This window comes from Nelusetta ayraudi, unplaced genomic scaffold, assembly GCF_046127955.1.
Source record: "Nelusetta ayraudi isolate G7.1 ecotype Tasmania unplaced genomic scaffold, CSIRO-AGI_Nayr_v1 ptg000016l, whole genome shotgun sequence".
NCBI lineage: Eukaryota > Metazoa > Chordata > Actinopteri > Tetraodontiformes > Monacanthidae > Nelusetta > Nelusetta ayraudi.
The window spans coordinates 3,385,420-3,397,557 of record NW_027466066.1 but is presented as its reverse complement, the minus strand read 5'-3'; the positions used below and the strand labels follow the sequence as shown (position 1 = coordinate 3,397,557).

At 45.3% G+C, this 12,138-nt stretch overlaps 1 protein-coding gene and 1 long non-coding RNA gene across 2 annotated transcripts in view; one reads left to right on the top strand and one right to left on the bottom strand.

The window, feature by feature from the left end:
• The first annotated feature begins 3,388 nt into the window (after window positions 1–3,388).
• LOC142886744 (uncharacterized) lies at window positions 3,389–8,346 on the top strand. The gene is made up of 2 exons (XR_012926446.1): window positions 3,389–3,711; window positions 8,267–8,346. It is a non-coding gene; the product is annotated as an uncharacterized LOC142886744 (long non-coding RNA).
• The window catches only part of LOC142886743 (protein kinase C beta type-like), an 85,940-nt gene continuing 78,146 nt past the window's right edge, over window positions 4,345–12,138 (bottom strand). The window contains exon 17 of the mRNA XM_076023877.1: window positions 4,345–7,338. Coding sequence (XP_075879992.1) covers window positions 7,183–7,338 — 156 coding nt within the window. The 3' untranslated portion in view covers window positions 4,345–7,182. The remainder of the gene's footprint in view (window positions 7,339–12,138) is intronic.

Here is a 12,138-nt window from a genome sequence, read left to right as displayed (position 1 = left end):
ATGTCAAAACGATGATTTATGACACAGACGTCCGCAACCGTGGCCCCCTGGGGGGGTTGGGTTGGAGGGTGAGGGCGGGGGAGGGGTTAAATCTGGGAGGAGCGTGTGAGTATTTCAAGTGTGGCATTTCCAGACGTGCGCTGTCTCATCTGACATTAGAGGAAACGTCACTTCTGGCGCATTTCGTCGGGAGAGAATTCGATCGTGGTCTTTCGTCTTCTGTTATTTGGATTTATTTTATTTTTTTTACGTGTTCGGCCAAGAGAGGAGGAGGCCACGAGGAAACCACGAGGTCAACGGTCACGTGGCAGTGTTTATAACGTGCGCGTCTGACGGAAATGGCGTGCACGACGATGGCGACGATTTTTTGCTGCGTCGAATTCCAAAATAAATAAATAAATAAAAAGTTGAGACGTGGATGGAGAGATTGATTGATTAAGCGGAGAGGGTGGAGGTGGAGAGAGCGTGAATGTGTCTTAATTGTGAGGGCACCAACTGACGAACCAACGGTTGTGAGAGTGTGTCTAATACGCCAAAGAGAATGTGGTGTGTATGGCTACGTGAGAAACAGAGAAGGAAAGAAAGAGGGAGAGAGGGAGAGGGAGAGAGAGAGAGGGGGAGAAAGAGAGATAGCGCGGAATAAATCCAATAAGCTCCTCCGTCATGCTCCCCTCTTGAGCGTTTTTAAGATCCACTGAATGAAATAAATAAGAGCGTTATTTTCTTTCCATTTTTTTTTTTCGGAGGGGACGGCTTTTGTCAGTCCCCCCCTCTCCCTCCCTCGCCAGTGTGCTGCAGTGCCCTGCCGTCCTTCACTTTCACTGCCAGCCCTCCAATCTCCCCCTTCATCCCTCCACTCCCTCCATCATCAGCGGCGGCGGCGGTGGCGGCGGCTAGCCTCCTCGCCCGCACGCTAGCAGGCTAAGCAGCGGATTCCGTCGCGGTAAACAACGCCGTTGCTACTCAATGCAGCTGCATTGACCTGAACCGTGCGCTCCCGCAGCTGATATTGCCTAATCATAGCTTAGCAACGTTCGCTTTTGCGCGGCGTACGACGGCGACGGCGTTAAGCTCTGGATTTTTTTTTTTCCTCCCCCTCGCCGCGTTCCAAAAGAGGCAGAGCTATCATGAAAGTGACACAGTTTTTCTGTTGTTGTTGTCGGCCCGTTACTTTTTCACTTAAGCCCCGCTAACAGCAAACAAGCCGCTGCCACGTGCGTGTTGAGCCGTCTCTATCAAAAGCGAAGCGCTCGTTTTTAAGGGGGATTTTAAACGGCCGTTTTATTTTTTAAAGTCAAACTTCTTTAACTCGCAGGTCAAAGTTGCAAACAGCAGGAAAACTACAAAAATATGGGAAATCCAGTCGACCCGTCGAGCTCCTTTCTTCATCTGCAGATGCAGTGAGTTATGATAAAATGGCTGGGCACCAACAGCACATATAAATCATTGTTTTTACTTGAATGAAGGTCATTGTTTTGTCTTTCAAATAGCTGCTCCTAAATCTGGTAACGTAGCGCGGCGCTAAGGCTCCGCACACCGAGGTTCTATGACTGACTGACCCTGTATTCCTGCAGTGAGACAACCCCCTGGCATGGCGGTGTAACAGACACTGGTCTGTTATAGCAAATACCGCTAAAAAGGTTTTATGCATTCATGAGGTGGTTTTTCAGACAGTGATATAGAGGTATATCGCAAAAGTGTCATGGAAACACTTTCTTCCACATTTACACATCAGGTCATGTGACCTTTTCACTTCAGGTGACCAACCATCAAGCGTTCTTGACAGCCAACAAACGGAAACAACCAAAAGCAAACGTAATTCTCGTAAAACCTCGCGGTACAAGATTTTACGAGAGTTACGGCTTGTGCGCTTCGCACCATTCAATTGAAACTCCTGCAAATCGCAATTGCGCTTTGTCGAAATTTTTAGAAATATCGCTGATATTTTACAGTGCACGGAATAGAACAGAACAGATAAACAGCAAATAGACAGAGGCAGTTAAACTTCAGCGCTTAAGCAGTAAAAACAAAAGACCGATGGTTATCTAACTTAGCATTAAGCTGTAAAGGTGGTTCCGTAATGTTATTACAGTCATTACTGTGCATTTCTTCACCAAACTGACCAGCTGTGCTTGAAAAGCTATTGGATCTGCAGCCACATTTGTGCGCGTATAACTAAACCTGAGGAGCACTACGAAAGAAAGCAAAAATGAGGAAAGGTACATTTTTGGAAACACGGCACTTGTTTGTTATGGTTAATCCCGCTGTGTGGGTTTCACACCTAATAATTACTTAGCAGTGGTTTATTCGCCAGTCTGCCAACTACATAAACAAGGGACATGCATCTCCATCTCTTCCATCCAAATCTTTTGCAGTTTCCATCCTGAAATTTGTACTACATTAATTCCCACTCCCCCTACCTCCGCAGTGTGCTCTCCGCCCCAGAAGATTACATGTTTTCATTATGAAAAGTATGATTATTTTTTACTATCAAAGAGGCAGATTAAGTCAAGCATAACCATATGGGTTATACCTATAGTGCTTGTGTGTGTGTGTGTGTGTGTGAACAGTGGGGGCTGCATGCCAATCGAATAGTATGCATAATAATAAAGATTTATTCTACGTTGACTGTCAAACCTGCATAATGTACGACACTTCATTAACAGGTGCCCCATTAATCTCTGCTGAAGTAGTTCACATTCAGATTTACTGCATCTATTAAACATGCTCTGAAAGGTGGCATGGAGGTGTGTGTGTGTTAGAGAGAGAGAGAGAGAGAGAGAGGGAAGAGAAAGAAAGTTATCGGTGTGTTTGGATTCAAGGTTTGAACCATTTTACGTCCATAAAACTGTTGTGTTTGTACTATTTTATTCACTCCATATAAAGTTCATTTGTAGTTATGTTTTACAGAAACTCTATTGACTGGCAGAAAACGGACGCAACTCATTAAATGTCATCTGAGGTTTTTCAATAGCCTAAGTCACGGCAGGCAACTTTTAGCAGGAAGAAACAACAACCGGCAGCAGTTCCAAGGCTTCTCATTTGAAAAGCACATTTAACTGGAAATGAGACCAAGATCGATCTTTCAGAGTGATTTATTACACTACAATCAAAAACATCACAAAACACATTTTCTTATTTATAACTCTCACAAAACACATTCTTTTTTTTTCCTAATATTTTTTCGTCGTATATCTTTGCCGTTTTTCTGCAATTAAAAGTGCAAATTATCTCCTGGTTCTTGTTCAACTATTTGCCCTGTTAAGTGCGTACTGTAAGCCTCGCTGAGTCGCAGCACAAACAGAGACTGAAGCATCAGATACTGATTTTTTTTTGATGAGGAACACTCTTGGCAAGACAGTGGAAAGAGAAGGGTTAGAGGTGAGTACAGGCATTTTTTTATTTATTTTTTTTCATTTTCATTTTTGGCAAACCGGAGAAAGGAGCGGTAAACGGGAGAAGAGACAAGCTGGGAGGAAGTGAATCTTGTGAGGGAAAGTGCAGGGAGGAGATGGGAGGCCTGCGCGGGGTGTGTGTGTGTGGGGGGGGGGGGAGGTCAAGAGGAACAAAAACGAGGTAGGCGAGAGACGAGGAGCAGGAAGAGTGGAAGAATGAGAGGAAAAGGTCAGGGGCGGAGAAAACAAAAGGAGAGCAGGGAGAAAAAGTGGACGGGAAAGCAGTGATGGAAGGAGCTTTGAGAGTTTGGCGCACGTTGCCGCTGTTCCAACCGCAGGGGTATTTGGATTGGGGGTGGGGGGTGATGGTGATAATTGCATGAGCAGGTGAGTCCAAACTGGTTAAACAGGAATTCCGCTAAACTTACACGTTATATTTAAGCTTTCGTACATTATCGTCGACAGATTTATATATGTCATTATTGTGGCTAATAAATAGAATTATTCATGTACAAACATAAACTCCTCCATGTAGGAACAGAACCATGGAAATGGAAGACTCGTAGCCTTACACACTCGAGAAATGTTTATATACATATATATATTTATACGTGAGAGGCCGAGCGCGGGCATCTCTCCGCGTGCGCATAATATCCCATGAATAGGTAACGATGACATGAGACATGCTTTTATCATTAATTAAGCAACACAAAAGCCTATTAATATACAACTGAGTAATTATATGTCCGGTATTAACAATTAATATAGGATAAGTACATATCATATCGAACATGATATGCAAAAGAGAGATCAACACGTGCATGCATAGTAAGAGTTCCTTAGCGTCCTGATGTGGAATACCAAACACAACCGCAACTAGGAAGCAAAACTAAGGCTTTCAAATGGCGACTGCTGATTGAAGGTGAGTGCGTTTTTTTTTTTTTCTTCATATTTATTTTTTGAGAATGTCTTACTGCCGTTTTCCTGACAAACGATTCTAAAGACAACATACGGCAAACTTAGGCTAGGCTAGGCTAGGCTAGGCTAGGCTAGGCTAGGCTAGCTAGCTAGCTAGCGTAGACGGAACCAGTGCTATAGTAACGCTTCAGGGCCTACGGTTCAGACGGGGCGCGACTTGACATTTATTTACACCTGAAATTGACCTGAGCAATTTACAGCTCTATGCCTTAAAAAGGCCAAGACATAAATTATCCTTTTTTTTTTTTTTCCAATGTTACATAATTCAAGCTAAGATGAAGGACTGTGTGTGTGTGTGTGTGTGTGTGTGTGTGTGTGTGTGAGTGGGCGAGGTGAGGGGCTGTAAAGAGTAACGAAGGACTCTTAAATCACTGTGCATGTCTATAATATGTACACTATTTGCATATAGTTAAAAAAAGAACCACACACACACACACAGACAGACACGATGGTGGCGTTTGTGCCAAAGAAGGAGAAAAGAAGGGGGAAATAAACCAGGCCTGTGTAATGGACCTACAGTATATGTCTTCTGTGCCTCCAGGAGCGAACATTTCACAGTCTTTGTCCGCCTTGTTACGCTTCACCTAATACATCCAACCCTTCTGTCATGGACTGGACTGTACGCCTGTGAGTGTGTGCGTGCGTGCGTGTGTGTGTGCGTGTGTGTGTGTGTTCGCACAGAGCCAGTTGGCATTTCAGCCAGCGTCGCGTAGTTTGAGGCTGAAAGGCAGTTTCGAGCTATATTAACAAAACAAAGCATTTCACGTCGGACGCATCCATCGTTACACACTGTACAAGTGAGGGATATGGACATTTGCTCATGTCAAGCAGAGAAACACGCAGTGAGAGGGGATGCGCAACAACAACAACAACAAAAAAAAAATAGAAACGAAGGAGGAAAGCAGCTCGTTTGTTATTATTGCTTCATGTGAAAACACCCAGTTGGGAGGAGGTGGTTGGTGGGAACGCATCCGCATCAGCGTTAATTGGACGAACAAATTATACCGGGCACCCAAGTAAGCGCCTCCTCGCAGATATGGGTTAATACCCAAAACAAAAGTACCGTGTCTAGTTTTATTGCGCTTCCAGAAAACATTGAACAAGCTTTACCAAATTTGAAAAAAAAAAAAAAAAAAAAAAATCTTCTAAAAATGTTAAAATAAACGACAAAACGCATCGTCATCGTGCGACGTGGAAAGGACGAGGTGGCGCAAAGCCTTCTTAATGTGTATTACGAAGATCTTACTGAAACGCACCAAATAAAAGGTCATGACAAAAGCGGGACGGCAGAGAAAAGGGCGAAAATCACTGATAGGCTGTGAAGTTTTCTCTGTAGGCTGATAGCTGTTCTGTTGACGGTCTCAAACAGGGTCTGTCAGCACTTCCATGGTGACTCACTGCGGTGTGAAGGCTAACTGAGACAGGCAACATTGGTACACGCACACACACACACACACACACACACACACACACACACACACACACACACACACACACACACACACACACACACACACACACACACACACACACACACACACACACACACGATCAGACGCACACAGCTCCCTTAGTTGATGGCTCAATCCTGCACATTCATGCTGCGTTTAAAGGGCAGCGTTTAAAGGACGGTGAATTACAGTTTACAAGCCGTAAGAAATCACACAATTCAGTCTTACACATTTTTCTTTACGCAAGTGTGATCATATGAACAATGTTAGCAAACGGGACCAAAAAAGTCCGGGAAAATGTGGCGGGATTCATTTCCTGTTTCGTTTGGTTCCCCTTAAAAAGCTCACGTCGTTAATGAAGGAGACAAATTGGGTGTGTGCTGGACTAGTTTAAACACTCGACTTCCAACGTGATTTGTAAATTGCATTTAAACTGTCTGTAAGACCTTGTATCAATAAGCTGTCGGTTAACACAGTTGCTTTCATTAAATCCCATTCGATGGCTGGCCCGAAGCGGTAATTTGCGGTGCACTTGTGTAAAATCGCTGCTGTGTGTCTCACGGCGCTGCAGTCGCCAGTGAAGGTGAAAATCATTTAGGCATGCTGCTGCTGCTGCTGCTGCTGCTGCTGCTGCTGCTGCTGCTGCTGCTGCTGCTGCCGAGCCTTGCCAGGCAGCGGGGTTGCTAAGATCCCATGTCTGAATTGCAAGCAGATCCATCTTGAAAAGCTTCAATGTGAAACTGCTTTCAACCCGTTTAAAGTCGGCGTCCTTCGAGGAGGAAGCGCGCGAGCTAACAGGCGGGCTTTGTTTGTGTCATGGTTCTGTCTAAAGCCTTGTGCCGCTGTTAACTTGCATGACTGGCATGGAAAAAAAAGAATGTGCGGGGTTCAACGTGACAATAATGGAAAATAATGTCGCAGGCTAACAAGCTAACTAGTGGGAAACATGGCTACTAGCGCTCATGCACTGACGAAATGCACGAGTACTTGGTGTGCTAGTTGGCATGCTATCTGCCCCTCCCCTCATCATTTTTGTGGGCTAATACTGTAAGTCACTTGTAATGACACAACACACCCAGCAGGGGCGTTTTTGTTCTCGTGTTCAAGTAGCTGTGCCTGTTGTGCACGTTTGGTGATCTACTGTTCTGCTGTGCCCAGTATTGTGTAATAGAGACCGTACGTTTGACACACACACACACACACACACACACACACACACACACACACACACACACACACACACACACACACACACACACACACACACACACACTAATTAGACTTTCAGCGCTTCCCCCGTGCTGTTCTGACACCTTTTTCTTCCTCTTTTTACTACCACAGTCCGTCGTTTTTTTTTGCTAATTTGCCGGAGCCACGTATTCGGGGTTGGTGTAGGAGAAGCCGAGGAAATCGTCCTGGTCCAGGTTCATTATGACAAGTTTGTCTGTCGGAGTCAAGTCGACCGGCATCTTGGTGAACTCCTTGTCAAAGTTGCAAGTGTCCCGACGGTTCCTCTGCAAGATGGGAGGGGTGGTCGGGGGTGTGCGTGACGTGGAGGTGGAGGGAGGGAAATGGAATGGAATGGAATGGAAGGTGAGGAGAAGAAGAGAAGACTTTTTTGTTACATCACTTAATGTAATAGCTCAACTTTTCAAGGAAGCACATTCGTCTTCATTTGGGCGGCGTTTTAAGATACGTGATTTGATTATGGATTACTTACAGTTTCCATACCAAGGCTTTTAGGCATAGGCTTGCGATTATTTGATCCTCTGAGGATTAGAGCGGCGGATCAATGTCCGTTCTGCTGTGTAAACCCATTTCTTTACATTAAGGTAACATTAAAAGAAGTGTACGCAATATTAAAATACTTCAGAGAGAATCTTGCTGTAAAAACTCCCAATGATTGTGTTCCTGTCTATCTATTTAATGCCACCAAATTAAAAAGTAAAAAACATAATAAAACCATAAAGGTAAGTTGCCCTTCTGCGTTTTATGGTCAGAGTCCTTCTGTGCATCTCCTGATTTCCAGACTATTCACTGCAGGCTACTTTGCTTTTTTTGTAAACGCGCATTTCCATGAATTACGCCATCCTCCTGCTAAATGCATTGAAGCTAGCAAAGCAACAATGCCGCCTGTGAATGGTTAATCTGCCCGGTGCTCACCTCCACCCGTCTGTCTCAAAACCGCAGAAGGTTTTTGTGGCACTGGGAAAAAAACAAAAAAAATGCAACAAAAACCGGAAACTGGAAAGGCAACATATCCAAGATGGGAAACGTGTCATTCTGACCGTCTGGTCCGTCGACTAAATTGACTGATTCAAAGTCGCCCTCACACACCCGGATAACGCAGCTGGGAGTCAAATGGCTCGCTCCGTACGCCTCAGTTGGATGCTAACTGACATGTGCCACAACTTCCTGCCTCTCACTGCACACCATGCACAGTCACCGCTGTTCCACCACACGTGGCCAAGTTTTACACACTGGGCCTTTAAAAATGCTTCCATGGAAAGAAATCAAAAGAAGTAGAGGCCGGAAGGGGAATCCCTTCCCCCTCCTGCGATCTCAGACGATAGATCCTGCGAATGGCCTTGCTGAAACCGTAGCTCAACTTAACTGGCGCACGCGACCACAGAGCCGTGGTGGGGCAAATGAAAAAGGCAGACCGGTGGCACCGGTATATTGGGAGAGTGAGACAGATGCTCAAGAAGAGGAAGGAGAAGAAGAAGAAGAAGACGAAGAAGAAGAAGGAGAAGGAGAAGAAGAAGAAGAAGAAGGAGAAGGAGAAGGAGAAGAAGAAGATTTTTGATTTTTGATTTTTGAAAAATAACATTTATTTGCCGCTCTCATTTCCATTCAATCAATCAAACTACATAAATAAATAAATAATTCTTGTTGTTTTTTTAAGCAAGCACGTCGCTAAAAAATAGTTCCCCCTCTGTCACTGCACACAATGCACTGTTAAAAGTCCACATGTCACAGAAAAGCTCCAAGTCCCCTGCCCTCCTGTAAAACATAAAATCAATGCGCAGCCTGGACTGGATGAGTTTTTTACAGATGACAGAGGGGTCGACCTCTGCCCCATCAACTATCTTTCTCTTACGGCTCAACCACACCCCCAACTTAGCCTGAAGAAGGAGAAGGAGAAGGAGAAGAAGACATCAGGTGGCATCGACTGCAACTTTTGAGCAGTTCACATAGGAATTTGCGCCGTGTGTGTGTGTGTGTGTGTGTGTGTGTGTACATGCCAGGAGGTATGGGAAATATCAGAGCACGCTGAGGAGGGAAGCAGAGCCGAACACGGCAAATGAAAGTGCTGCCTTGATTCAGTGACACACACACACACACACACACACACACACACACACACACACACACACACACACACACACACACACACACACACACACAGGGACGGAGATTTAATTCTGACTGGGGCTATCTGGGCTCTGCGCTGCACTCACGGAGCTCTGAGGCTCGGCGTAGAAGAGCAAACACCTGGAGGAATGCGGCGCGGCGGCTACACAATCGGTCTCTGTATGCCACGCCTGGCTCGCGGGCCGCGAGGTTCTGCAGGCTTGCAGGATAATTCAGCTCCAAATCACAAAAGAGGGTCGCTTTGGGTCAGCGCTTCCCCTTGTGTCAAGTTAATAATCCTGCGGATTTTCCACCACAGTCTCGATGTAAAAATTTCCTGGGTTTAGTGTAAGAAGCAAGGATGAACTTCCGACTTAAATGGGCATCAGGGGTATTTCCAGGTTAACAAACCAATTTCCAGGGTCTACTTCCATTTTTGTTTCGTCAAAAAAGTCCGAGTTTGAGCTGCAGAGGCCTCACAAAAACTGGCATTTCTCTCACTTGCCTGATGAGGCCGTCTCGCTTCCCTCCCCCCCTCCCCTACCTGCTCCATCCGTGGCTGCGCCTCGTGATTGGCCAGCCACTCACTGCTAGTGGGGAAGATGGCTACTACCAGCTCGACCGCAGCGACGCTCACATTTCTGCAGAGGCCTCACTATGGTAATCAGGTCGGCTTCTTAACGTTGGAAGTCGAGCAAATTCCAAACGGCTCGTTTCAGCGCGGCAACACGGGGAAAAGCGGAACGATCGAGAAAGTAAAACTTTCACTTTTTTTTTTTGCACTTGGTGCGTTAGTTGGCATGCCGGTAAACGCAAATAGCTGTTTTTCATTTATAGGGCCTGTTTAAGTCAGTCCAGGCAGAGTAACCCAGTCTTTCCAGGAATGTTTTAACACTTTTAGTCTCTTATGAAATCAACTTTACAGTCACGCTGTTGTCGCGTCCTGCCCTTTTTTTTTTTTTTTTTTTTAAAGTAAATACAGATAGAAACATTACAATGCTCTTGTACACTGCAGTAAATATCAGCCATTAAAATAAGAAAGAAAGTAAGAAAGAAAGAAAAAAAAAAACAGCCAGAGGTCTGACAATCACACCATTTATACCCATGAATATATTCATATACAACCACAAAGTGTGTAAACATGTAAAACCGACTGTCCGGGTGACAGCACAAAGGAACAGGGAGGAAGAGGAGGAGGAGGAGGAGGGCGCTGGAAAGATTTATTCTAACGCTTTTTTGAATTTCTATATATTTTTTTTTTTTACAAAGTTCTGCTTCTTTAGACATGAACTCTGTAACATTCTGGCAGCAAACAATGCACCTTTCACTGTGCAAAACTTAATTACAGACCAAAATTAAGAGATAAACTGCAAATTGCTTACGAGCAGATTTTTTTATTATTTTTTTTAAAAGAAGCTTGAATGCACAAAACACTGATATTAACATTGCTGTATCAAGGAATCCTTCACTAAAGTGTAAATGAGCTTTGGTAAATCTGTTTTTCTTTATTTGCTTGTGTCTGTGATTTTGCATAATGTATGTATTTTTTTTCCCCCCAGTGGATGATTACTTTTATGACTGAGTTTATTGAGATTTTAGGAAAAAAAAAAAAAAAAAATCACAAGATGAGTCCCTAAATAATTCAATGACCCTGATATCAGGTACTCCAATTGCACATTGAGTTTTAATCAAGTAAAAATTTGTATGCCTGAATCAGTTTTACCAATATAGTACAACAATCGCAGCACTTTTGTTCCAAACCTGTGCCAAAAAACTTTCCAGAAACTGCTCTAAAAAAAACAAACAAACAAAAAAAAAAAACAAGGGGTGAGAGGAGAGACGAACGTGTCTGAGTGTCGACAGTCAAAGCGGGCTCAGCAGAGGAGAAAGCCAGAGACACGGACACGGAGACGGACAGGGGAGCTTTTGAAGATCACAAGCCAGTTGTTGTGTCTCCTACCTTTGGTCCGTCCACCGTCCCGCTGCCGGGGAGGAGATCCCTCCGTCCGCAGGGACACACAGCCGGAGCCACATCCACCTCAAGACCACCACCATCGTCTGGAGCAACAACCTTTCCTACTCTGCCAAGTCCTCACCAGTGTCCTCCGGCGGCGCTCATGGTATAGGCGCAAAACTGAAATTCACACCGAGGCCAAAGCTCTCAGATTGTGAGGTTTTCCACTCTGTACGACGGCGCTTCTTTGACGCCTAACCCCCCCGCCCCCACCACCACCACCACCACCACCACCTTCACCCACCCTCGCGCAGAGACGAACGATCGGCGGAACGTCCAAAAAGACGAGATCAAAAGGAAGTTCGGTGGGTTTCGCTCGGCGTCTGTCTTCTTCCAGAAGATCACAAAGCCGCTTAATCCTGCGGGGCAGCTGAATCGCTGAGAGTTGAACTCGCCGCTCTCGCACGTGCGTCTCGCCACGGCGGCTGCCCAAAAGCATTTTTCCCTCCGTCTCAGTGGCGCGCAGTCAATTACGGCCAAGGGACTGCGGCAAACCTCGGTTTAAAAAGGCACAGCGGTGGACGAGGGAGAGATACAGGAAGTGGCCGTGAAGCTAGCAGCCACTGCTGCTGCTGCTGCTGCTGCTGCTAGCTGGTTAGCGGCGATGCTACAGTAGAAGCGGATCCAAGAGAACGACGAAGGGATTTTTTTTTTTTTTTTTTTAATTAAAAAGAAGAATGCTGACGGATGTTTGGGCTTTTGCTCTCGAAAATATCAAACACACATACAAATATCAGCGCACATGCACGCGCACACACATCCAAAGGGACGTGTATGCGTTATTTCTTAAGCGAGCAAAATGTCTGCGTGAATCCACCTCGAGCTCAGTCATTCACCAGAAAGACACGTACGGACACGTGCGTGCACACACCCGCACGTGCACGCGCACGCGCACGCGCACGCCGGCAGCCATGTAGCGCCAGCTCATCATGTGTTCCATCTCAAC